Here is a 25,494-nt window from a genome sequence, read left to right as displayed (position 1 = left end):
GCCAAAGCTTCGACGTCCTAGCTGCATTATTTAGCACTCATTGTAGCTTTGGATGTTTGTGCCAGAATAATTTATGGCAGGACTCTTTGAAAAGAACTTTTTAAGTTAAACCCACTGAAGTTTAGACTGACATGAAGAGATAAAGTAACTTGCTTGGCCTTTCACGCCAACAGTTTGTGGCTAGTGAATTCTGTTCTTTATTTTTGTTGGAGAGAAGATAAGGAGAAAGAGGGCAAAGGTTGGAGTAGAAATAAAGGTTTCTTTTAATCTTGAATTGGATTAAAAAAAACTTACTTCCCATTCTGAGTGTGGTGGAAGACTGCCTTTCTACAGAATCTAGGCAGCTTTAGCCCCATGGTTAAATATTCAGATGCCTGCACCCTGAGTTGGGGTGGACAGCAAAGGCTAATGCAAAAGTGCATTCCTGTTGAAGCTGAGTTGCTAAAGAAATTGGAATTGGAACTTGATCAAAAGAAGCTAGAAAACCAATTTTTTAAATGTGTAATCTCAAATGGCCATTTTGATAAATATTCTAGGTGCTTGAGAAAAGTCTATCTTCTATAGTTATTTTAAATATAGAGCTCTACATAGGTCCATGGGGCTTCCCAGGTGACTCAATGGTAAAGAACACATCTGCCAATGCTGGAGATGCAGGAAATGCAGGTTTGATCTCTGGGTGGCGAAGATCCCCTGGAGAAGGGCATAACAAGTCACTCCAGTGTTCTTGCCTGGAGAATTACATGGGCAGGAGCCTGGTGGGCTACAGTTCATGGGGCTGCAGAGTCAGACACAACTTAATGACTAAGCATCATGTGTCCATAAAGTCAAATTGCTGATCATTACATTTGAACTGTATATATCTTTACTGAATTTTTGTTTATTCTATCAGTTACTGAGAGATGTGTGTTTCAATTTCCTGTAAGATGAAAATTTGTCTGTTTCACCATTTAGCTCTAAGAGATTTTGTTCCTATATATTTTAAGCCTATATCATTAGTTGCATAGAACTTCAGTATATCTTTCTGAATCTTTTCGTCATTTGAAATCTCTCTATCTCGTTATACTTTTAAAGTCGTCCCCACCCCCAGCTTTACTGAGGTATAATTGACAAGTAGACCCTAAAGTCCATTTTTATGATAATAGATTCCTCCTTCCTGTGGGTTGGAGGAACGTATCTTTGCATCTTTTTACTTGTCGCCTCTTTTCGAAGTTGTCTTATATTCTTATGCTTATTTTTGTAAGTGTGTTGGACACTCATGAAAAAGTAATTTGAGGGTGAGGAAGATGTTCTCTTCAAAAAGAAATCCCTTTTTCTTGTTGGGTGTCTGGAGACACTCAGTTTCTGAGATCGTGGTGATTCCAAGCTGAGTTGAAACTCCCTAAAAGCTACCCCTTGGATCCCAACCCAGAGCCAGAGGGCTTCCAAGGGCCTTTTGCTCTTGCTAAACCCAGCCACCCTAGTCCTGTAATGTTGAAAAGGGAGCTGCTCAACCTCACAACTGCTCCTTCAAGAGCAAGCTGAGCCCCAGGGAGGAAAGTTTCCTAAATGCTGTTGCAACTCCTTGGATGCCATTCTTCCCTATATTCTGGCCCAGCAGTTACTTATTCATTAGTTCCCTGGTATTTTCAAGCATACTTTTGAAAATATTTTGTCCACCATTTCTAGCTGTCCTTCGTGGAAGAGTTGATCCATATTTCCCAGTCTTCGTTTATCAGAGCAGAAGTTGTTTTTTATAGGAAAAAAAAAAATCCTTTCTCTAGCATAATTCACCAGCATTTTCTTTAGTATGCAATTTTTGAAATGCTTTCAAAGCTGATCATTATGCAACACTGAAATTTTTATTTCATAATTTTTGTTTAATAGAACATGTAGTATAGTTCTGGATCTTGATGTGAGATGTTAAAACAAGGAGGGGGGATTTTGTCAGTCAGAAATACTATGTTACAGGGAAGCTTCATTTTTAACTGTATATTTTAATCTCATTTGTTTTTAGAAAGCTTTTGAGGTTCATAGGCACTACAAATGACAGTAGGCTCTTGAAATATCATGCAATTAGGCTTTTATTATCTAGACCTGTGTTAATGAATATAGATTTCAGTGAAAACTCTTAACTATCTGATGAAAGAACAGGAGCTCTGGTGTCCTGACGAAGGAGGCGACAATCTTCCCTATGAGTGAGCAGGCTCGGGGTCCTGCAGTGCTGGGTGATTAATGGTACAGGGACTCTCCCTGCGAGGACCTGGTGAGAACAGGGCTGCCCACTGGGCCCTGGATTCCAGCCGGAGGGGCTTGCTGGGCTCGACAGGGACTGTCACCTGGGCAGCCAGCCATCCTTGTGTGCAGTCAGCAAGGCACCACTTCATAAGCAGCTCCTTCCACTGTCACCCTGGGAATTTCTGAGTGAAACGCACATGTAGGACATCTGTTTTCAGTGTTCTTCTTTCTTCAGAGCAGTGGAAATGGTTTTGTTTGAGAAAGGAAAAGAGGAAAAGCCAGATATGAACTCAGTGTTTGAGAAACTGGTCATGTTTCTGTATCTGCTGAATTTGCTCCAATAATATTTACTTTTTTGTGATTTTTCTTTCCAAAGAAATGTATGAATTAGGCAATTTCAAATCAATGTGTTCCCTTAGCCTAGGGCTTTTGCATGAACTACAGACCCATTTTATTTATCTGCTTCCTAGTTTCTTCACTTAGATACCAGCCACCTCAGAGTCAGCCTGTCTCCCACCCAAATCCTACCATTTCCCTAAATCTGACCCTCTGAGAACATTCCTTCCCTCTTTCCAGAAAGTCCAACTACATGACACAAAACCATTCCCTGATCTAGATGGCGTGCACTGCAGAGGTGGTTTTAACAGGAATGTAAAAATGCTCACACTCTGTGTATAACACTATTTAACCAAGTCAGAGGGAAATCCGCCCAAAACTTCACTTAAAAAAAATTTTTTTTAATTAATCATTTTAATTGGAGGCGATTTACTTTACAATATTGTAGTGGTTTTTGCCATACATTGACATGAGTCAGCTGTGGGTGTACATGTGTCCCTCATCCTGAACCCCCCTCCCACCTCCCTCCCCATCCCATCCCTCAGGGTCATCCCAGTGCACCAGCCCTGAGTGCCCTGTCTCATGCATTGAACCTGGACTGGCAATCTATTTCACATATGATAATATACATGTTTCAATGCTATTCTCTGAAATCATCCCACCCTCACCCTCTCCCAGAGTCCAAAAGTCTATTCTTTACATTTGTGTCTCTTTTGCTGTCTTGCATATAGAGTCATTGTTACCATCTTTCTAAATTCCACATATATGCGTTAATATATTGGTGTTTTTCATTCTGACTTACTTCACTCTGTATAATAGGCTCCAGTTTCATCCACCTCATTAGAACTGATTCAAATGCATTCTTTTTAATGGCTGAGTAATACTCCATTGTGTATATGTACCACAGCTTTCTTATCCATTCACCTGCCGATGGACATCTAGGTTGCTTCCATGTCCTGGCTATTATAAACAGTGCTGTGATGAACATTGGGGTACATATGTCTCTTTCAATTCTGGTTTCCTCGGTGTGTATGCCCAGCAGTGGGATTGCTGGATCATAAGGCAGTTCTATTTCCAGTTTTTTAAGGAATCTCCACACTGTTCTCCGTAGTGGCTATATTAGTTTGCATTCCTACCAACAGTGTAAGAGGGTTCCTTTTTCTCCGCACCCTCTCCAGCATTGTTTGTAGATTTTTTGATAGCAGCCATTCTGACTGGCGTGAAGTGGTACCTCGTTGTGGTTTTGATTTGCATTTCTCTGATAATGAGTGATGTTGAGCATTTTTTTATGTGTTTGTTAGCCAGTGGTATGTATTCTTTGGAGAAATGTCTGTTTAGTTCTGTGGCCCAGTTTTTGATTGGGTCACTCATTTTTCTGGAATTGAGCTGCAGAAATTGCTTGTATATTTTTGAGATTAATTGTCAGTTGCTTCATTTGCTATTATTTTCTTTCTCCCATTCTGAAAGCTGTCTTTTCACCTTGCTTATAGTTTCCTTCATTGTGCAAAAGCTTTTAAATTTAATTAGGTCCAATTTGTTTATTTTTTACTTCCATTACTCTGGGAGGTGGGTCGTAGAGAATCCTGCTATGATTTATGTCAGAGTGTTTTGCCTATGTTCTCCTCTAGGAGTTTTATAGTTTTTGGTCTTACATTTAGATCTTTAATCCATTTTGAGTTTATTTTTGTGTATGGTGTTAGAAAGTGTTCTAGTTTCATTCTTTTACAAGTGGTTGACCAGTTTTCCCAGCACCACTTGTTAAAGAGATTGTCTTTTCTCCATTGTATAATCTTGCCTCCTTTGTCAAAGATAAGGTGTCCATAGGTGTGTGGATTTATCTCTGGGCTTTCTATTTTGTTACATTGATCTATGTTTCTCTTTGTGCCACCAAAACTTCACTTTTTAAAAAACACACATTGTTAATGTGCAAAAGTCATTCATCTGATATCTTAATAGAATTTATTTAAAAACCTGGGTACCCTTTTTCTCATTCCTGTCTGCCCTTTATAATATTTGGCCTTGGAACATTCTCTGGGGCTCGGCTGTGCCGCTCCACCAGCCATCTTCATGATGGCTTGTGACTGAAGAGCACATCCTTGCTGGAGCATTCTTTTTTGGCTGCACCATGCAGCTTGCAGGATCTTAGTACCCCCACCCTGCCCCCAACCAGGGACTGAACCTGGCCCTGGCAGTGGAAGTGCAGAGTCCTAACGACTAGACCACCAGGGAACTCTCCCCTTGTCAGTCATTCTTGATCAGAGTGACACAAATAACTCCTTTGACTACAGTCTTTCCAGGTAAATGGAGACTAAAGAGATAGCTGACTAAATGCAATACATGAGTCTAGAGCAGGCCAATGAAGGACATTTATGGGACAACTGCCAAACTTTGGGTAAGGTTGCGGATTAGACTAGAATATTGTGTATCACTGTTAATTTCCTGATGTTGATCATTATATATGATTATACAATGTGATTATGTATGTTTGGTTTTAGGAAACTGCACTGAAGTCTTTAGAGATAAAGAGGCACTGAGGCTGCAGTTTTCTTTCAGGTATTTCCAGGGAAAAGCGTATGTGTGAGTTACGTGAGCATGTGTGGGTATATGTATGAACACATGTGGAAGGAGTGAGGATGAATGATAAGGTTAAGTAGGAGAGTATGGATGTTTGGGCAATCTTGAAAGGCAGAGAAGATCTTGTTCTACCATGTTTCCTACCTTTTTCCAAGTCTTAAATAGGAAGTTAAAAAAAAATGATCTGGACAGGTAGAGCTAACCAGGGGGAGACAAAGATGGACAGGAAAACCTCTGAACTTGGAGTCCTGGGTGGCAAAGTTCAGTTAGTTCTAAAGTCCCAGTTGTTAGGTTTCTAAGGAGCCTCTATTCTCTTCTTCTAAGCAAGATGTCCCCCAAATCTCCTCCCTTGGCTGAACAAACAATATGTCTTTCTCACGAGGCTGAATTCCCTTGGTTACCTGAAATCCCAGGTCAATGTCTTTTCCCTAAATTCCTCCCACCCCAGAGCTTATGTAGAAGGCTGCATTCCTCTGTGATAATTTCCTGGGAGCCACTTTTTATCCACTGAAAGAGCCAAACACTGGTGTGGGCAAATGGGGTATCCTGGGAAGCTCCACCATCCGCATTCTTCAGTGGAGACCGTCTGCTCCTATGTGGGAGGTGGGCGAGTTGCAAGTGGAGGGAAGAAGCGGGAGAAGCCCTTCTGCTCCATACAGGCACGGTCTATGGTCTCCATTCATTGTTCTCTCTGGTTGAGAATCGGGCATGTGACACAAATGTGCCAGCAGGCAGAACTAGAACTCCTGGTTTGGGGGCTGTCACTGTGTTCTGTTTTGGCAGACAAGAAATATTTATTAGGCATGTATTGCAATAATAAGGCTAGTTCTGCTTATATTTGGGTGATACTTTATAAACCAGGTTCCCATGGTTTATAAACCAGGCTCCTCTTACAAATGACGATGCTGAGGCAGGGAACCTATTGGGTTCCTTAAATCCCACTGAACTACTTAGACGTCAGGGTCTTGATTTTCAGCCCAGGTTCTTTCTGCTCACCCATCCTGCATAGACCTTGTTTGAGACTCAACAAAGGGGATCCTCGACCTACCTGAGGATACCACAGTCTGGGAGAAGATTATATTCACTCCTGATGGATGGAGGGCAAGGCCATGTTGATTTAATCATGGTTCTGGGTTTTACCAAGTCAAGTGAATCTATAAGTTCTTCCTTTCCTCTAGCCTTCTGTTGGGCTTCCTGATAAAAAATGCAAGAAAAGAGTGACTTTTCAAGGGGTGTCAGTTCAGTTCAGTCACTCAGTTGTGTCTGACTCTTTGTGACCCCATGAATCACAGCACGCCAGGACTCCCTGTCCATCACCAACTCCTGGAGTTCACTCAACTCATGTCCATTGAGTTGGTGATGCCATCCAGCCATCTCATCCTCTGTCGTCCCCTTTTCCTCCTGCCCCCAATCCCTCCCAGCATCACAGTCTTTTCCAATGAGTCAACTCTTCGCATGAGGTGGCCAAAGTACTGGGAGTTTCAGCTTTAGCATCATTCCTTCCAAAGAAATCCCAGGGCTGATCTCCTTTAGAATGGACTGGTTGGATCTCCTTGCAGTCCAAGGGACTCTCAAGAGTCTTCTCCAACACCACAGTTCAAAAGCATCAATTCTTCAGTGCTCAGCTTTCTTCACAGTCCAACTCTCACATCCATACATGACCACTGGAAAAACCATAGCTTTGACTAGATGGACCTTTGTTGGCAAAGTAATGTCTCTGCTTTTGAATATGCTATCTAGGTTGGTCATAACTTTCCTTCCAAGGAGTAAGCGTCTTTTAATTTCATGGCTGCAGTCACCATCTGCAGTGATTTTGGAGGCCCCCCCCCAAAAAAAAAATTCTGACACTGTTTCCACTGTTTCCCCATCTATTTCCCATGAAGTGATGAGACCTGATCCCATGATCTTTGTTTTCTAAATGTTGAGCTTTAAGCCAACGTTTTCACTCTGCTCTTTCACTTTCATCAAGAGGCTTTTTAGCTCCTCTTCACTTTCTGCCATAAGGGTGTAGTATATACTTAAAGAGACCACAGCTGCCAAAGGATGTTTTGCTGACTCCCATCTGCCAGTGAATTGCCCTGAAATCCAGTGAAGAGGGCAGGCTCCAACTTGCAGCCAAGGATGGGATGCTGAGTCTCTCAGGCCAAAGCAGGGTAGTGCTGTGGATGCAGGTCAATCTTACCACTTTAATTTGCTAAGGTTTGGAAAAATTTCTGGCTTCTTGCTTGCCTTCTGTTGATCAGATGAGATGATATATGCAGAGCCCTGGGTACACAGTGAGTGTAATAAGTGATAGCTGCTGTAGTAACAGTAATTAAAGCAATAATGATATTAACACTTACTGTAATAATAAAGCAATAGTACTAGAGCAGTCAGTGGCATGGGGTCAGGAGTACAGTGGGTGTGGTCCACCCAGTAGGAGAGTGTTTTATTAGTGATGCATGATAATAAAAAGCATGAGAACTCTCTGTACTTTCCTCTCAGTTTTGCTGTGAACTTAAAACTACTCTAAAAAATAAGGTCAATTAAAACATTTTTAAAAAGTAAAGGAAAGAGCAGACTCATGATTAATTGCTGGGACGTGATTTTTCAGTTCTCTGAAGATGACGACGCGCTCCCTTCTTTCTTGCACGGGGGTGGACCTGCTTATCCTACCCTTGGTATGCCACTAACAATACTGTTGTTTTTTAATTGTTCTATGGGCTGTGCAGATATTCAAACGAGTTGCATGCTAATGAGGAAGTAATGTTGGTTGGTACAATGATGATCAATCACTCCAGTGTTTCTCCATGCACAGTTGGGTGTTGAATGCTGGTAACACTGACCCCCAGGTACTGCTGGGACCAAAGGCCACAGGTCTGGGGCTCTTTGTGGCTCTCTCCACTGAGCTAAGCAGCCACATCATCTCCACCCAGTGGAGCTGCAACTGAGTGACTTTGCTGTGAGGAGCTCTTCTGGAGGGCACCCACCACACCCTGGCACCTAGGGGACATCTTCCCTGATCCACAGACAAGGGCAAGTCTTGACCCTACATCACCAACCGTAATGGTTTCCTTTCCTTTGCCAAATGAAAGGTTCTTTTCCCTCTGAGCAGGAAAATGCCCAGCTAATCAGAGAAGTGGAAGTAGACAAGGTGTCCACACTCTCCAGGGACCAGGTGGAGGCCATCAAGCAGCTGTGGCAGGATCCTGGAATCCAGGAGTGCTACGATCGGAGGCGGGAGTACCAACTGTCAGACTCTGCCAAATAGTGAGTACAGAGCCCCGGGCTGTGGCCACACTTCAGTGGAGATTCTTACCAGGGAGAAATGACCTACCTGCTAAAATGCAGGCAGCACGGCCTCCCTCTGCTCCTCTGTGTTTTGATGCCTCGCTTCCCACCTCCTCAATTCAGTCCCCCCAAGGAGCCCCCTAGATAGCTCTCCTTGCCCACACCTACCTTTCCTCATCTAGTTTTAAGGATCTCATCTGTCCTTTTCACTGAGAGGCTAAGTCAATTGTGGGCTTTCCTTGGTGGGACTGATCTCATTTGGGGTGCTGAAGTTATATGATTTAAACCAGGACTACACCTGCTTCTGGTTTCTCCTTTCCCTTCTCCATATCCCTCTGCCTTCTGGTTTCCTGACTGGCAAACAGCAGGTCCAATTGCCCTAAAATCAAGAGTTTAGACCCAACAGTGCAGTACACCCATCCATGGCTGATCTGGTGCTGCCCTCAAGTGGACAAGATAGTCACGGACGACAGCTCAGTTTGGGAGCTCTTTGTTCATTAACTCCTTGTGAAGGAGTAATCAGTAATCTATTAGGGTAAAAAGAAATAGATAGTTCTGCATGCAGACTATCCCACAGAGATCACAGAATTTGATTTTAAGAATTCCCCAAGACAATGCCTCTGCCCAGATCACTGGGCAAATAGCTGGATCATGGTCCTTCTTTGAAGGGGTGAGGATTCCTGCTTCTGCAGCTCAGCTCCTTCCTTCTTGCTCTGGGTCATTTCCACTCTCTGAGGGCCCCGGAATTCTTTCCCTAGGCCCATCCCCTTCCCTTATGTGCTGCCATCACCCTCCAAAGTGGTGTGGGTAATTCACCCATCCTGACAAGCCAGGGGGCAGGAAAGGAAACCAGAATCTTACCTCCTTAATGTCACTGGCCTTCCTCTGGTGTTTGTCCCAGGCTGAGTGCTGAATGACATGAATCCAGGTTAGTACAACACAGCAGCAAAGCAGGAAAAGGAACTAAAAGAAACCCAAGTCGTTAGATCAGCACATAAGACAGCAGGGCAGAGAGGAGGGCAGATAGCCTTTGACAGCTGGGACCCCTGAGTCCTCCCTGGTCCAGCCTGTGTCACTGGCTTCCGGGAAGGCCCTGGGGAATGGCTAGGGCTCTTGATATAGATCAGCTTGGGAAAGACCCACTAGGCGTGCTGTAGAATTCAGTTGGGCCTGACAACTGGGGCAAGTGCACGAAGTGTGGAGAGTGACTGGAGTGGTGGACAGGGCTGTACAGAGAAAAGGGAACTCTCAAACCTGGCACAGGTGAGACCCCAGACGCTTCCGAGGTCCAGGTCAGTGGTAATCATCTGCTCTGCTGCCACTGTCTGCTTCTTTGGAGAGGTATTTGGTGTGTGTCTGCTCTGTGCCAGGCACGGAGGAAAGGGCTATAGGTACAACTGCTGCTTCCTGCCCTGAAGGACACACGCTCTGGTGGGATGACACAGAGATTTGCTCAGTCATGCCCGACTCTCTGCGACCTCACAGACTGTGGCCCAGCAGGCTCCTCTGTCATGGATTTTCCAGGCAAGAATACTGGAGTAGGTTGCCATTTCCTTCTCCAGGGGATCTGCCCGACCCAGGGATTGAACCTGGGTCTCCCACAGTGCAGGCAGATTATTTACCATCTGAGCCACCAAGGAAGCCTGACAGGCATAAGTTAAAGCATCAGAAGTCCATGGCGATAAGCCCTGAGGCTGTGGTCACAGACGGCTGCCCTGGTGGTTCACCTGTTCAGCCCCGGCACACCTGGTGAGCTCTGCCTGTGTGGGGGGTGCGGGAGAAGGTGGGGCCACCTCCATGTGCGGGGGCTCCAACTTATCAGCACTGTCACTGTCCAGGGCCTCAGTTATTTACTCAAAAGTGCCTTGTTTCAAAGGCCTTAACATTTAAAAAGAAGTGTCTTCTTGTTTTACCACAGAAAAAGAAACTTGTTTTAAGCCTGGGCTGTAATATATGGCCCAAAATAATCCAAGACAAGTTTGGGGTTATTTTAGGAGATGTTCAGTTTCTTAGTGTAACAAGGAACTTTTTGAGAGGACTTCCCATTGGCCTTATTTATGCTTTTATATTTTCCTTACCTCTAATTCATTGAGCAAAGTAAAGTATCCAAGCACAGCATCTACATTTTACAGTGTTCTTGGAGGAGGGCCTGTGAGAGGAGAACAGATGAAATGTCAGAGAGCCAGGTGCCATCTCTTGCCCCTGTGGCCTGGCTGGCTCCCTCCCCAGCAGAGTGCTGCAGCTGAGAACCAGGAGGGGAGACCAGAGCTGCAAACTTGAGTCTCAGCAGGCTCACCAAACTCTCCACACAGTTTTAGGAGGGCGGGATGGTTGCTTCTCAGGAAAGTCACTGATGAATCCATGAACGAGTATGGGTGGCTGGGAGCTGGGGTGACTTTCCGGGTGGGCATTCCCCCTTCTCAGCATCTTGCTCTCTAACACCAGTTACCTGACGGACATTGACCGGATCGCCATGCCAGCGTTCGTGCCCACACAGCAGGATGTGCTCCGTGTCCGAGTGCCCACCACTGGCATCATTGAGTATCCGTTTGACCTGGAAAACATCATCTTTCGGTAAGTCTGTCTCCTTGACACGGTCCATTAAGAATCTGTCTCTCCAGGCTTGGAAGTCCCCAGATGGATTCTTCAGTGTGTTATTGCTAAAAGGGCTTATGTCTCTTAGGGCAATAATGGCCTTCACGATCACAGGGTATTAGAATTGTGGTTGGTTTCAAGTTGTACAGTGGATACAAACACATCTTTCTATTCCCCTTAGAGAAGAAGACATTCCCTACTGATGTCTGGAATGCTTCTCGTGTGTAACACACACACACACAGATGTATATTTCTGTAACCCACAGATTGGCAATACTGGGGTCTTTTCCCTGAAGTTGACTATTTCTCTTCCCTTCTATTCTCAGCTCCAAGATTTATCATTGCAAATTTCAAAGCACTTTTATATCTGTTCGTTCCCTTGTTCCTCCTAATACTTGTTACACATGGTTGTCTGGAGACAGCACAAGTACAGTCCTGCCCTGTCTAGCCTGCATCTCATGCTGCTGGAGTGCTGTCAAGCTGGGGGAGCCCTCTGGTCTAGCCCTCTGGTCTGATACTCGGCATCTCTGTTGAGCACATGCCCTCTGCCTGTGTGCCCATGAATTTATCTAAACCTTTTCAGAATCAATCTCTGCTTAACCCTTCCAAAACCTCCCTCTAGACGGGCCCAGCACAGCATGCTTGAAGTGCATCCTTTGCTACCTGAGAGAGGTCCCCGGACTCATTTCTGTAAACTGCCTGAGCCCTGGAACATTCAAGCTTGTGACTGATCCTTGAGCTATGACACCCTGAACTTGTCCCAAAGACACAGATTAAGGCTTTGGGTCTCCACATCAGACAGAGGGCACCTGCAGGTCTTTCTAGGGAAGGGGTAGCATTCAGCTAACGCACAATCTCTGGATTAACTGCAGGGGCCAGGAAACAAGAGGTGGCGAGTAGTCCAGAAGCCTGCCTGCCTTTCTGCCCTTTTGTGTCTGGTATCCTGGCACTCTGGGATGGTTTGGGCACCACCCAAGTGATGCCTGAACTTCTGCTTGGACTACTGCAGCAAATCCCTGACCAGTACCCTCAAGCAGGCTCCATCTGAGTGACCTCTGCATGCATCCTCAGTAACTTCACTTACATCCTGCTGCCTCCTTTGCGAGGAAAACACCCAGCGGCTCCTCATGCCTAAAGCAGTGGTGCTCAAGCATTTTAATCTGAGGATCCCTTATTCTTAACGATTATTGAGGACCCTAAAGAGTGCTGATTTCCATGTGTTTTCCCCCAGAGAGTCCTATGTTTATTCTATTGAACAGGATGGTGGATGTTGGTGGCCAGCGATCTGAAAGACGGAAATGGATTCACTGCTTTGAGAGTGTCACCTCCATTATTTTTTTGGTTGCTCTGAGTGAATATGACCAGGTCCTGGCTGAGTGTGACAATGAGGTATGCTGGGTGGGGAGTCTGGTTAGCTGTGGAAAACAAAACCTATTTCTGCAGTTTGCAAGAAGCCAGCCCACTCTGGCATGAGGCCCTATCCCTTAGGTTAAGTCGCCTCACTCCTGGAAGGGTAGCTTGTGGGCTGGCAGTCCTAGCATCACCTGGGTGCTTGTTAGGAATACACACCTTCCGAATCACTCCAGGCCAAATAAAGCAGGATCCTCAAGAAGATCCCAGGTAATCCGAGAATCACTGACCTAGAATCCTGATGGACACTGAAATTCCCAGGGGACCTTAAAGAACAACTATGTGTGGCCTGACCTTGGACATCTAGTCTTCATGAAGGGTGGAGACACTCAAAAACAGGGGTCTCGGCCTTGGCTGCATAGTGGGAGGGGTCCCCCCCCCTTCTTTAAAAACATCTTTAGGACCCTATTGTCGAGATTCTTATTTCCTGGTTTAGAGTTGGGGGTTACCTTCACTAAGCCCCCTGGGGATGCGCATATACAACCAAAGTTGAACAACACTATTTCTAATAGACTTACCTGAGACAGGCTTCCCAACCTCCATGGTGCTCTCAAATTAGGTCCTGAGCTAAGCTGGCCAGGGGAGTGGTACCAGATGCTTGGAGCTGTCCGGGGGCAGCATCTGACCTCCACTTCCCCTGGAAGGGACTTGCTCAACGCAGCTGCCACTGATCCACCCCAGCCAGGCATTCGGTGCCCTCTGCAGAGCTGCCATGGCACTGGCTGGTTAAATTCCATTAACTGGATCTGCCAGGAAAGTGAAGAGAACCATCCCGGCCCCTTCCTTGTGAGGTTAGGGCTATTTTCTGTGTGATAATCACCGTCTTTTCCCCTACCCTTTTGCACCAGACCTCTTGACCTTTTAGAAATACCTCTTGCCTGCAGGTAATGAAAGGAAATCAATAAAGAATTCTGTCCAGGATTAGGCAATAATTATGAACAAATTCTATCTTGTATTTCTTGAAAGCAGACTTTTCTCTGAGGAGCACAGTTACATTAGCTAATTAGTGGTGGATTAGCCCATTTACTAGTGTCATTGTGCAAAGAAGAATAGAAATCTTGGCTGCCACCCAGCTCTCCCAGTGGAGAGATTTTTTATTTTTTTTAAAGCAAAGGCATTGAGTTATCAATATGAAAAATTAGCTCTAAACTTGTCTCAGGAATTAGACCGTTTCTCAGGGAAGATTAGTCAGGTGAGCCAGGGATGAGTATCTTAGCCTGATGTGCTTAGAAATTACTTTCTCCTCTCTGAAAAATCTAGGTATCTGGGCAAAAATGAAGTGGTTGCCACTCCAGACTTTTCTATCCTGGTTGGAGATATGTCTTGCATCCACTCACTATGGTATATAGGAATTGTTTTTTTCATATGTTGTAGTTCCTTGGAGCTCATTATTGATAAGATCATAATTAATGCTAAAGAAGCTTTAAAAACAAGTGAAACCTTACCTTTTTGGTGACAGATTCCAGAACTGATCCCTAAAAACGTACTGAGTGGGAGAATGGGCCCAGGCATTGGGAGTCATAGGAACAGAAATTTAGGGAGTGTCCCTCTGTAGCAGGAGGGCTGTGTTTCTCAGTCTAAAGGAAGGAAGGAAGGAAAGGGTTTCTTTCTTCTTAGAAATACTTGGGAGAGGGCGGAATGCTAGATTATTGTCACCAGAGAAGATTTATACATACCCTATCTACTTTCATTTAATATTTTCTTGCCAGTGTCTAATATTCAGAAATTATTACTGTCTACATAGCTTCCACTGGATTGTGCTACTGTACAGTCCAGGGAAAGCATTTACATCCTTGTGAACAGTATGCTCCCCCTAAAACGGGGACCCGATCCCTCGGAGAGCGTCGGCTGTGTTACCCACCTGCCAAACACGGTGCAGGGCAGGCGCTCAGCAGTTAGTGCTCCTCTCCACCAGCGTCCCTGAGGGTGGTGGCCCTGCCAGAACAGCCTTCCTTCCTCTCATTGTCACTGCACTCCTGATGCCCAGTCTGGAAGCCCACACCCAGTGAAAGGGCATCTCAGGTCTCTGGTTCTGAAGGATCCCCCGACTTGGTAATCCCAGTAGTTATACACAGAAAACTTGTGTCAATTCTGGGCTGCAACCTTCCTTTTCCAAGTTACACAAAAGCCTTTCTTATATCCTTATGTGTTGAGGGCCAGAGAATTTGCATGAGAGGAGTTCCAGAAGAGGGTGATTAATGGGAGGGTGAGGATGAGGGAAATAGAAGCAGGGACCACCTGCCACTCTCTCCCCGGCCTGAGCAACGCCAGTGACCTGGAGACGACAGCTGGGTAAGAGGACAGATGGATGGAAGCAGGCATGCTGTTCCCAAAGCATTGTTTTTCTTCCTAGTTTATCCTAAATCGCTTGTTTTTCATTTAGAACCGCATGGAAGAGAGTAAAGCCTTATTTAAAACTATCATCACCTACCCCTGGTTTCTGAACTCATCAGTGATTCTGTTCTTAAACAAGAAGGATCTTTTGGAAGAGAAAATCATGTACTCTCATCTAATTAGCTATTTTCCAGAATACACTGGTAAGTAAGTGTCCATCCTGTGGCCCTGACCTCCCTGGCACCAGTTCAGAGTTCTCAGCATAGCTTATCTGGGCCCCCTTGATCTGCCTCCGATGGACTTTCTTACCATCCCTCACTTCTGAATGGAAGCTCCAGTCAAATCAGCGTGTTTTCACCACAGCACCTCTGCACACACCTCTCCTACTGCCTGGGGTGTACTGCCAACCCCTTGCTAATTCTGCTTTGTTCTATGAGACCCAAATCAGGCACCTCCTCCTTTGGGAGGGCCTTCTGGTCCTCACTCCACCTCCTTCCACAGTAGGTGCCCCTCCTCAGGCTCCCTTGGGGGCCTGGGCTTGCCTTGCTCTCTCTGCCTTCAGCTGTCTTGTCCCAGCAGACCCTGAGGGCAGAGACTCTGCCTGACTCATCTCTGCACTTCTAGTGCCGAAATGTGGCAGCCCCTTCACCAGACAGGGTAGACACAGAAGTTATCTTTATGACCTCTCCAAGGTGTAGAGAGAGGGTTTAGACCCTGTCGCTAATTAATTCTGGTGCAGAAACATTACCAAGTTTGATACGGATATGTAGACAAGTGGTGTTTAAACGCTCTCCTTTTTCCTTTTATTAACCACATTGACAATATAGCATACAGCTCTCAGGCTTCACAATCAGACTTGGGAGCTTAGCTGTGTTAGGCCTCATATTCTCTCTTTTCTCTCCTCTACTTCACTTAAGAACTACCTCTTCAGGGACTTCCCTGGTGGTCCAGTAGCTAGGACTCTGCGCTCACAGTGGAGGGGGAACTAGATCCCGCATGCCGCAACTAAGACCTGGTGCAGCCAAATAAATCAGTATATTTTTAAAGAGTAATTACCTCTTCAAAAACGGTCCAAATCAGAAAATTAAAGTAGGTCACTATTTTTCAACAAATCTTCAAGTATGATTTTTAGATACCAATGGACACTTCAAATACCCTTCTGCAAGTTCATAATAAAATAATATCCCAAGTAAAAAAGTCTCTAGAAATAAGATGGCTCAAAGAAGGATTCCCAATAAAAACAAGAGTACAGTGAATATGACTTCTGAGGGGGCCTGGTGGTGAGCTGGTATCTCTCTTTTTGATTCTGACTGCCCTCATGACAGGACCAAAGCAAGACGTCAAAGCTGCCAGAGATTTCATCCTGAAGCTTTATCAAGATCAGAATCCTGACAAAGAGAAGGTCATCTACTCCCACTTCACATGTGCTACAGACACAGAGAATATCCGCTTTGTGTTTGCTGCTGTGAAAGACACAATCCTACAACTGAACCTGAGGGAATTCAACCTGGTTTAAAAGCTGCTGTGCACCCCTCACCCGGGCCAGAAAACCAGATTTGTTTTATTTGCAAGTGCTCTAACATCACCCAGCTCAGCCCACTTGGTGGCGCCAAGTCCATCATGCAGCCATGGGGACAAGGATGGGTGATGGAGCTTGTAAGATGTTTGAATTCAGCAAAACTTTTTCAAAGTCTTGCTTTTATATTTCTTTTCTTAACTTTAAGCTGTAAGATTTTTGTATAATTTTTGAATTGGGTATTCTACAGAAGTCTAAAAAGCCACTGTGATTTACGGTTTGTTTTTTTTAATTGAAGTGTGTGTGCTAATAGCCATTAGAAAAATCACATAAGAGGAGCCTGTAAACTTATGGATCCTGCTTTGAGACCTCTAGTATTAGATGGGTAACCTTTTTTTAAAATTAAATATTGTAGTTGTTTTTCTCTCTTCATGCTGAAGTATTCAACATGCAACCAAAGATTTTTTTAAGAAGTTTGTTCTTCTTCGTGTTAACTTCCTAAGTCAAATTAATGATTGTATCAGTACCTCTAATTTGGTTTTGCCACAATTTGATTACTATGGGCTCACAGATAGTATTATTTTGTATTCGTGAAAAATGTGTGGTAAAAACTTACACACACACACATATATATATATTCCAATGTAGATGACCAGGCCTTATAAACTTATGAAACGGCTAAAAGCCCAAATTGTTTAACGGATGTACTGTAACCTCTCTCTCTGATGGCTACCACAGATCTCCTGTTTGAACCATGTATGTTGCGCCTTTCTGAGGAGGCTAAGAATATACCATTTTGCCATTAGCACTGGATTATGTTTCTTTGAGCTCATGGTTGATTGATAGTTCTGCTCCTAAAAAGAAAAATGCTGTGACTGTAAAAACTCAGAAACTTCCAAATGTCCCTATAGGGGAGGAAAAATAATTTTCCTTCCACCCTTCTAGGTTCTTGGCTGAGACCCCACCCCTCTAATAATAAAATAATGTAAGTCTAACACCATGTATCCTCCTGTATACATGGGAGATATCCTGGAAAACTGAGTTTAACTCTCCTAAAATGACTCAAGCCATCACCTTAAGTACTTTCTTCAGCTGAAGATGCAAGAAAGATGGAGGAGAAGGGAAGGTCACTTATGGGAGATTAATAGGTAAAGCACAATAAAAAAGGGTAAGGTTGTTGAGCTGAATTAAGAGGGGCACCTTCTACATTGATAGTTTGTCATTTAGAATCACCCTTTTAGGAACAGAGAAGGAGACACATTTAAAATGGAGAGTTTCTTAAAATAAATGTATATTTCACTTACAAAAGGGTAACTTCTACAAGATTTTCAGAGCTTTTCCTGTGTCTCTTGTTTCTTAAAAACAATCACCAAAAGCACATGAAAAGATGTTCAACATCATTAATTAGTAGAGAAATGAAAATCAGAACTACAATGAGGTACTTCTTCACACCGGTCAGATGGGCCATCATCAAAAAATCTACAAACAACAAATGCTGGAAAGGGTGTGGAGAAAAGGGATCCCGCAAACACTGTTGGTGGGAATGTAAATTAGTGCAGCTACTATGGAGAACAGAACAGAGGGTCCTCAGAAAACTAAAAATAGAACTACCATAAGATCCAGCAATCCTACTCCTGAGCATATATCCAGAGAAAACCATAACTGGAAGATAATCTGCACCCCAATGTTCACAGCAGCACTATTCACAATAGCCAAGACACAGAAACAGCCTAAAGGTCCATCAACAGATGAATGGATGAAGAAGATGTGCACACATATACAATGGAGTATCACGCAGCCACAGGGATGAACAAACTAGCGCCACCTGCAGCAACGCAGATCGACCTAGAGGTTAGCATACTGAGTGAAGTCAGAGGAGGCAGATGTATGCTGTCACTTACATGTGGAATCTAAATAAATGGTATAAATGAACTTATTTACAAAACAGAAATAGAGTCATAGATTTCTAGATGTTGGAGCAAAAGAATCTTCCAAGTTTGAGTGCTTCTGATGTCATCAGATGTTCAGGTAAACTTCCTGAGTGGCCCACAGAGCACCAGGCACAAAGATGATCTAAACATGAGCCTTTTGGGCGGTTTCTCTGAAGTTTATAGCAATCCACTTAACATTTAGTTTGCAGGACTTTGGGAAATACTTTTGTATTTGCAGAAAACAAACTTATGGTTACCAAGGAGCGGCGGACGAATTGAGAGCTTGGGATTGACACATATATACTATATATAAAATAGACAGCTAATAAGAACCTATCATATAGAACAGGGAACTCTACTCAATACTCTGTAATGACCTATATGGAAAAGAACCTAAAATAAATAAATACATTTAAAAAATCAGCTCTAAGTAATTCTTATACCAAAGAGGTGTATATTTGGGTCACATATTCTCTTCCCCTTCAGTCCTCTCTTTAAAAGTTCAGTGAAGTTTTACAGCCCAGAAGCTAAGTTGATAGACTATTAAATTTCATTGAACCAACCTCTTAGTCTTGAGAGTAGGTCACTTCAGTTGAACAGCTGTCTCATTTCAGGAGCTAGTGTTGCAGGTGGGGTCCTGAGGTTAGCCTTACATGGTGTGAGCAATTAGGTACTTATTAACAAGCACGTCTATGGAAACAAAAGAAAAACAAAAGTTAGTGGTTGGGGCAAATTATAAACTCAGCCTGAGTCCTGAAGGCCGCCGATCAGATTTCTAGATGTTGGAGCCGAAGCATCTTCCAAGTTTGAATGCCTCTGATGTCATCAGATATTCAGGTAAACTTCCTGAGTGGCCCACAGAGCACCAGGCACAAAGATGATCTAAACATGAGCCATTTGGGCTGTGTCTCTGAAATTTATACCAATCCACTTAACATTCAGTTTGTAGGACTTTGGGAAATACTTTTGTAAAAGCAAAACAATAACTTTCATAAATGACAAAAGACTTAAAAATAGTCATGATTAAAAAACCGATGAGCCTTTGTCAGTTGGCAAAGAAATACGGTTAACTTCTATGACATACATTTTAAGAAAACTGGAATTACAAATGATGGTATTATTAATATATAAGGACATAACAGATTTCTTACCAGGCTTCCCAGGTGGCGCTAATGGTAAAGAATCTGCCTGCCAATGCAGGAGACGTAAGAGACTTAGGTTTGATCCTTGGGTTGCAAAGATCCTCTGGAGGAGGAAATGGCACCCCACTCTAGTATCTTGCAGGGGGAATCCCATAGACAGAAGGGCCTGGCAGGCTACAGTCCCTTGGGTTGCAAAGTCTTGGACTCAACTGAGCATCTAAGCACATTAGATTTCTAGGAATGTCATAACAATTTGACTTTGATTCCAAGTCAAAGAGTAGAAGAAAATTGGTTAACAGTTTGAAGAGATGAAGCCAGATTATTTGAGGAAAGTAGAATAATTCAGGATCCCGTCTAATTTATAGGTAAAAAAGGAAACAGACAATTAATAGGACTAGAACCTTATACCCATAAGAGTATATTATTTACTGAAGTATCATTTTCTGTCCACAATCACTCCCTTTTTGCCAAGAAGATTTCCATTCCAACTAAGAAGGAAATAAAAAGACTCCTATGTCCTGGAGCTTTAGGGTTTGGTGCAATTTGTCTTTGTAAAGTCTGTATAAAGCATTCAATACAGAGGCCTCTGAATGCACTCCTTGAGTGTACAATCCAACTTTGAACAACTTTTGCTTCTATCAACCCCTGAACACTGACCTCTAGCTGATCCATTTCTTGATCATCTGCATGACAACTTGGGAGAAATTCTGGTCATTTCCTTGGGGTGCAGTTGGGAGGTCCATCTACTAGGGGGCTGTCTGGCTTGTCTGATAACTGCAGTATAATTATAGATGAGAATACCTTTGAACATCCAATCAAGGTCCTATGGGACCTCCTTGGTGGTCTAGCAGTTAAGACTCTGCTCCCAATGTAGAGGGTCTGGGTTTGATCCCTGGTCAGGGAACTAGACCCCACACACCACCACAAAGATCCCACATGCAGCAACTAAGACCTGGCACAGCCAAAAAGAAAATATATTTTTTTTAAAAAAGGTCCTTGTGAGTGAGGTTGTGAATGGCCATTGACCCTAACTCTTTTCTAAATCTGGTAGGAACTTCTGAAAGTAGGCAAAAGGGGCTTTGTAACTTTATCTTGTTAAAGAGTTAAAGGTCAGGGGTTGATAGAAGCAAAAATTGTTCAAAGTTGGATTGTACACTCAAGGAGCACATTCAGAGGCCTCTGTATTGAATGCTTTATACAGACTTTACAAAGACAAATTGCACTAAACCCTAGATTGGTGGCTCAGATGGTAAAGAATCTGTCTGCAATGTGAGAAACCTGGGTTTGATCCCTGGGTTGGGAAGATCCCCTGGAGGAGCGCATGGCAACCCACTCTAGTGTTCCTGCCCGGAGAATCCCTATGGACAGAGGTGACTGGCAGGCTACATTCCATGGGGTCGCAAAGAATTGGACACAACTGAGCATCTAAGCACAAAGGCTAGACACAATATTCCTTTGTGTTCTCTTTTCAACTTGATCTTCCCATAGGTACCAATAAGAAAATTCTTTAGAATAAGAGCTCTCTAAAATTTTTTTCAAATACAAAAGTTTTTCCAATTCAAAAGATCCATCATCTGGCCATTGATGAGTAGGATCTTCAATGGTATTATATTAATCTCAATAGCAAATCAATAAACCTTTTCATGGCTTAACTGTGGGTGCAAGAGGTGTGCCCTAAGGGGATGCAAAAGAGCATAAGATCTAGAAAGTTCACTTCCAGAGTTAGCCCTAAGAAATTAAAGACCCTCTTTGTCACAGGGAAGAATGATGTACTGAAAACAATCTCTCAGGTTTTTCTATGAGAACATGAAATACCTCTAGTCACAAATCTGCTAATCTGTAATACTAGGCAGACACTAGTGGAATGGGACTTTTCCACCACTAACAAGACAACAAAGGTTGACATGCAAACAAAAGTTGGCCCCCCCTTATGGACTGGGGCCCCTTCAGACAAATTCTCTGAGAGCTACACAGTGGGAATGCTACCTGTCACTGTGTTTCAAATCTCCATCCTACTGTGTGGCTGCCAGGTACAAGTCAATACTAGCATCTTCCAGCTGGTGATGACTAGAGATAGTTCTCCAGTCGAAAAGCCAAGATCTCAAGACAAAGAACAAGATGAAAGGAAAACCTTATCTTGACTACGGTTCTCCTCTTTATGAAAAGTGACACAAAAGACAGACAATGTAAGTCAGTGACCATCTCTGGAAGGGAAAGGGATCAACAGAAAACACGAGTACTTATAACAAAATCTCTACCAGAGTCTTTATACTCAAGGAACTAATGCACACGAATATTTTCTTCTGTAAATCTAAATTTGGAAAGGAAAGAATAAGGTGCAAGTTCCTCTTCCTCTCTCTACTGAGCCTTATAGACAGAGATCTGAGAGCTTACTTCCGTAAGAATTCTTACTCTTTGCTGGCTTCTGCTGGTTTTCCAGGTTCCCATCTTCAGGCTCCGAAGGAAGTACAGTGTTTCAGCAGGTCCCATCATGGGTCACCGAACTGTCAAGTGAGGAAGAAAGATTACCCCCCTACCATTCTAGGTTCTTAGTTGAGACCCCATCCCTATAATAAAAGATTAACAGGAGAAAAACAAATAGAAAACAAATAACATATATACCTCCTATTTACATGTGAGACGCCCTGGAAAACTAACTCCCTCAATGGCCCAAGCCATCACCTTAAATACCTTTTTCAGCTAAAGGCACCAGAAGAATGTTGGGAGAAGGCTATTTATGAGAAGTTACCAGGAAAAACATAGTAAATGGGGTAAGGTTGTTACGCAGATTTGAGCTGGGTATCTTCTCCATTGATAAGAGTTTCTTGTGATTTAGAGTCATCATTCTCTTTCTGGTACAGATTAGGAGACACACCCTTAGAAATAAGTTTATCTCGTAAATGTCTCCTGCAAATGAGTAATTTCTACTAGATTTTTAGAGCTTTTCTTGAAAATAACCTGCTCAAAATAATCCCTTTGCTAAAGAGGCATATTTGGGGATGGCATATCCTGCTCCCCTTCATCCTCCTTTTTGAGGCATTAAGCTTTAAAAGCTAACCTTCATTCAAGAAATGAAGGCAAACGCAACAGTTTTTGTGGAGCCTGACAATGATATCAAAATTTAATCTGGAACAGTAACATTCGGGGAATAGCCAAGGCCATTTTGCATAAGATAACAAAGAATGGGAGACACAGGACCGGGTGCCAATTGCTGTCCTGCTAGTGTGCATGCTGCCACCATCATTAAGAAACCCAGGAGCAAGTGCCAGTCACTGCCCTGCTGTCCCAGGGGTGCATGGGCCACTGGGAGACACATAAGCAGGGGCCAATTGCTGCCCCCGCCCTACTGGGAGTGTGCCTAGGCACCTGCACACCCCATATCACCAAACCCCATATCCACTGGGAAGGTGACCCACAAACTGGAAAGTAATTATACAGCAGAGCTTCTCCCACAGGAGTGAGAGCTCTGAGCCCCACATCAGCTTCTCTAGTCTGAGGGTCTGACATCAGGAGTAGGAGCCCCCAGAGCACTGGGTTTTATTTTGTTGGTCAGTAGGACCTCCTACTGTGCAGGAACTCCACAGGACTGGGGGCAACAGAGACTCCACTCTTAGAGGGTGCACACAAGATTTCACATGCACTGGGACCCAGCACAAAGCAGTGACTCCACAGAAGCCTGGGCTAGATTTACCTGTGGGTACTGGAGGGTCTCCTGGGGTTGTGGGGGTCAACTGTGGCTCACTATGGGGGCAAGGATACTGGGAATGAAGGCCCGGGGAATACTGATCAACATGAGCTCTCCCAGAGGTAGTCATTTTGGCACCAAGACCTGGCCCCACCCAACAGCTTGTAGGCTCCAGTGCTGGGATGCCTCAAGCCAAACCACCAGCAATGGCGGAGAACACAGCTCCAATCATCAGCAGACAGGCTGTTAAAGTTGTACTGAGCTCACAGCCACCTCTAAACACACCCCTTGACATGGTTCTGCCCACTAAAGGGACAAGACCTAGCTCTACCCACCAGGGGGCAGGCACCAGCCCCTCCCACCAGGAAGCCTGCACCCCTGGACCAACCAACCTCACCTACCAGGAGGCAGAAGACACCTGAAGCAAGAGGATCCTGCTGCCTGAGGAAAGGAAACCACAAACACAGAAAGTTACACAAAATGAAATGGCAGAGAAGTATGTTCAAGATGAAGGAACAAGATAAAGAACCAGAACAACAATCAAGTGGAGACAGGCAGTCTAAATGAATAACAACTCAGAGTAATGATAGTACAGATGACACAAGATCACAGAAAAATAGTGGAGGCACAGACCAAGACGACATAGAAACATTTAACAAAGAGCTAGGAGACTTTCATGCATTGGAGGAGGAAATGGCAACCCACTCCAGTGTTCTTGCCTGGAGAATCCCAGGGACGGGGGAGCCTGGTGGGCTGCCGTCTATGGGGTCGCACAGAGTCAGAGACAACTGAAGCGACTTAGCAGCAGCAGCAGCAGGAGACTTATAGAACAAATAAACAGAGATGAACAATACAATAACTGAAATATGAAAATATACTAGCAGGAATCAATAGCAGAATAACTTAGGCAGAAGAAAGAATGAGTCAGTTGGCACATAAATGGTGGCAATAGCTGAGGAGCAGAAGAAAGAAAAGAGAATGAGAAGAAATGAGGACAGGCTCAGAGACCTCTGGGACAAAAACACATCATATTAGGATTATAGGGGTTCCAGAAGAAGAAGAGAAAGAGAAAGTGTCTATGACATAAATCAGAGCAAGATATTTTTTGATCCATTTCCTAGAGTAATGAGAATAAAAACAAACAAATGGGACCTAATTAAACTGAAAAGCTTTTTGCATAGCAAAGGAAACCATAAACAAAATGAAAAGACAATCCACAGAACGGCAGAAAATATTTGTAAATGAAGTGACTGACAAGGGATTAATCTCCAAAATACACAAACAGCTCATGCAGTTCAACAACAAAAAAATGAACAACCCAATCAAAAAATGGGCAGAAGACCTAAGTAGATATTTCTCAAAGGAAGACATACAGATGGCCAGAAAGCACATGAAAAGATGCTCAACATCACTAATTACTAGAGAAATGTAAATCAAAGCTACAATGAGGTACTACCTCATACCAGTCAGCATGGCCATCATGATATATGCTGGAGAGGGTGTGGAGAAAAGGGAAGTCTCCTACACTTTTGGCGGGGTAAACTGATAACAATCATTATGGAGAATGTTATGGAGGTTCCTTAAAAAACTAAAAACAGGACTACCATATGACCCAGCAATCATACTCCTAGACATATACCCATAGAAAACCATACTTTGAAAAGACACATGCAGCCCAATGTTCACTGCAGCACTATTTACAGTAGCCGGGACATAGAAGCAAACTAAATGTCCATCAAAAGATGAATGAATAAGGATGCAGTACATATAAACAATGGAACTACCATAGGATCGACCAATGTAATTCCTGGGCATATATCCAGGGAAAACCGTAACTGAAAAGATACATGCACCCCAATGTTCACAGCAGCATAGTTTACAACAGCCAAGACATCTAAGCAACCTTGTCCGTCACAAGGGAACGGGTAAAGAAGACGTGGTACTTATAGACAATGGAATATTACTAAGCCAAAAAAAGAATGAAACAATGCAATTTGCAGGAACATAAATGGACCTAAAGATTATAATACTAAGTGAAGTCAGACAGAGAAAGACAAATGTCCTAAGGTATCACTTAAATGTCGAATCTAAAAAAAAAAAAGTACAAACAAACTTCTTTATCAAACAGAAATAGACTCCCAGTCTTCAAAAACAAACTTCTGGCTACCAAAGGGTAAATGTGGAGAGTAGGGATAAATTAGGAGTTTGGGAATAACAATATGCATACACTATTATATATATAACAGATAATCAACAAAGACCAACTATATAGCACAGGGAACACTACTCTGTATTCTATAATGATCTACACTGGAAAAGAATCAAAAATAGAATGGACATATGTATAACTGAATTCTTTAGCTGTATACCTGAAACTAACATAGCATTGTAAATCAACTATACTCCAAAATAAAAGCTAAAAAACATTGCATTACTATGTTGTATACATGAAACCCATATGTAAATCGTCTATTTTAATACAAAATA

At 43.4% G+C, this 25,494-nt stretch overlaps 1 protein-coding gene and 1 long non-coding RNA gene across 2 annotated transcripts in view; one reads left to right on the top strand and one right to left on the bottom strand.

The window, feature by feature from the left end:
- The window catches only part of GNA14 (G protein subunit alpha 14), a 199,282-nt gene extending 182,228 nt beyond the window's left edge, over positions 1-17,054 (top strand). The window contains exons 3-7 of the mRNA XM_027549520.1: positions 8,219-8,373; positions 10,840-10,968; positions 12,249-12,378; positions 14,783-14,936; positions 16,059-17,054. Coding sequence (XP_027405321.1) covers positions 8,219-8,373; positions 10,840-10,968; positions 12,249-12,378; positions 14,783-14,936; positions 16,059-16,249 — 759 coding nt within the window. The 3' untranslated portion in view covers positions 16,250-17,054. The remainder of the gene's footprint in view (positions 1-8,218; positions 8,374-10,839; positions 10,969-12,248; positions 12,379-14,782; positions 14,937-16,058) is intronic.
- Positions 4,491-9,917, bottom strand: LOC113897137. The gene is made up of 3 exons (XR_003512271.1): positions 9,256-9,917; positions 6,173-6,318; positions 4,491-5,895 (listed from the first exon to the last, which is right to left on the bottom strand). It is a non-coding gene; the product is annotated as an uncharacterized LOC113897137 (long non-coding RNA).
- Positions 17,055-25,494: the final 8,440 nt, after the last annotated feature.

The sequence above is a fragment of the Bos indicus x Bos taurus genome, chromosome 8 (assembly GCF_003369695.1).
Source record: "Bos indicus x Bos taurus breed Angus x Brahman F1 hybrid chromosome 8, Bos_hybrid_MaternalHap_v2.0, whole genome shotgun sequence".
In the NCBI taxonomy this organism is placed as follows: domain Eukaryota; kingdom Metazoa; phylum Chordata; class Mammalia; order Artiodactyla; family Bovidae; genus Bos; species Bos indicus x Bos taurus.
The sequence above is the reverse complement of the archived record's forward strand: the minus strand, read 5'-3'. Positions and strand labels throughout refer to the sequence as shown.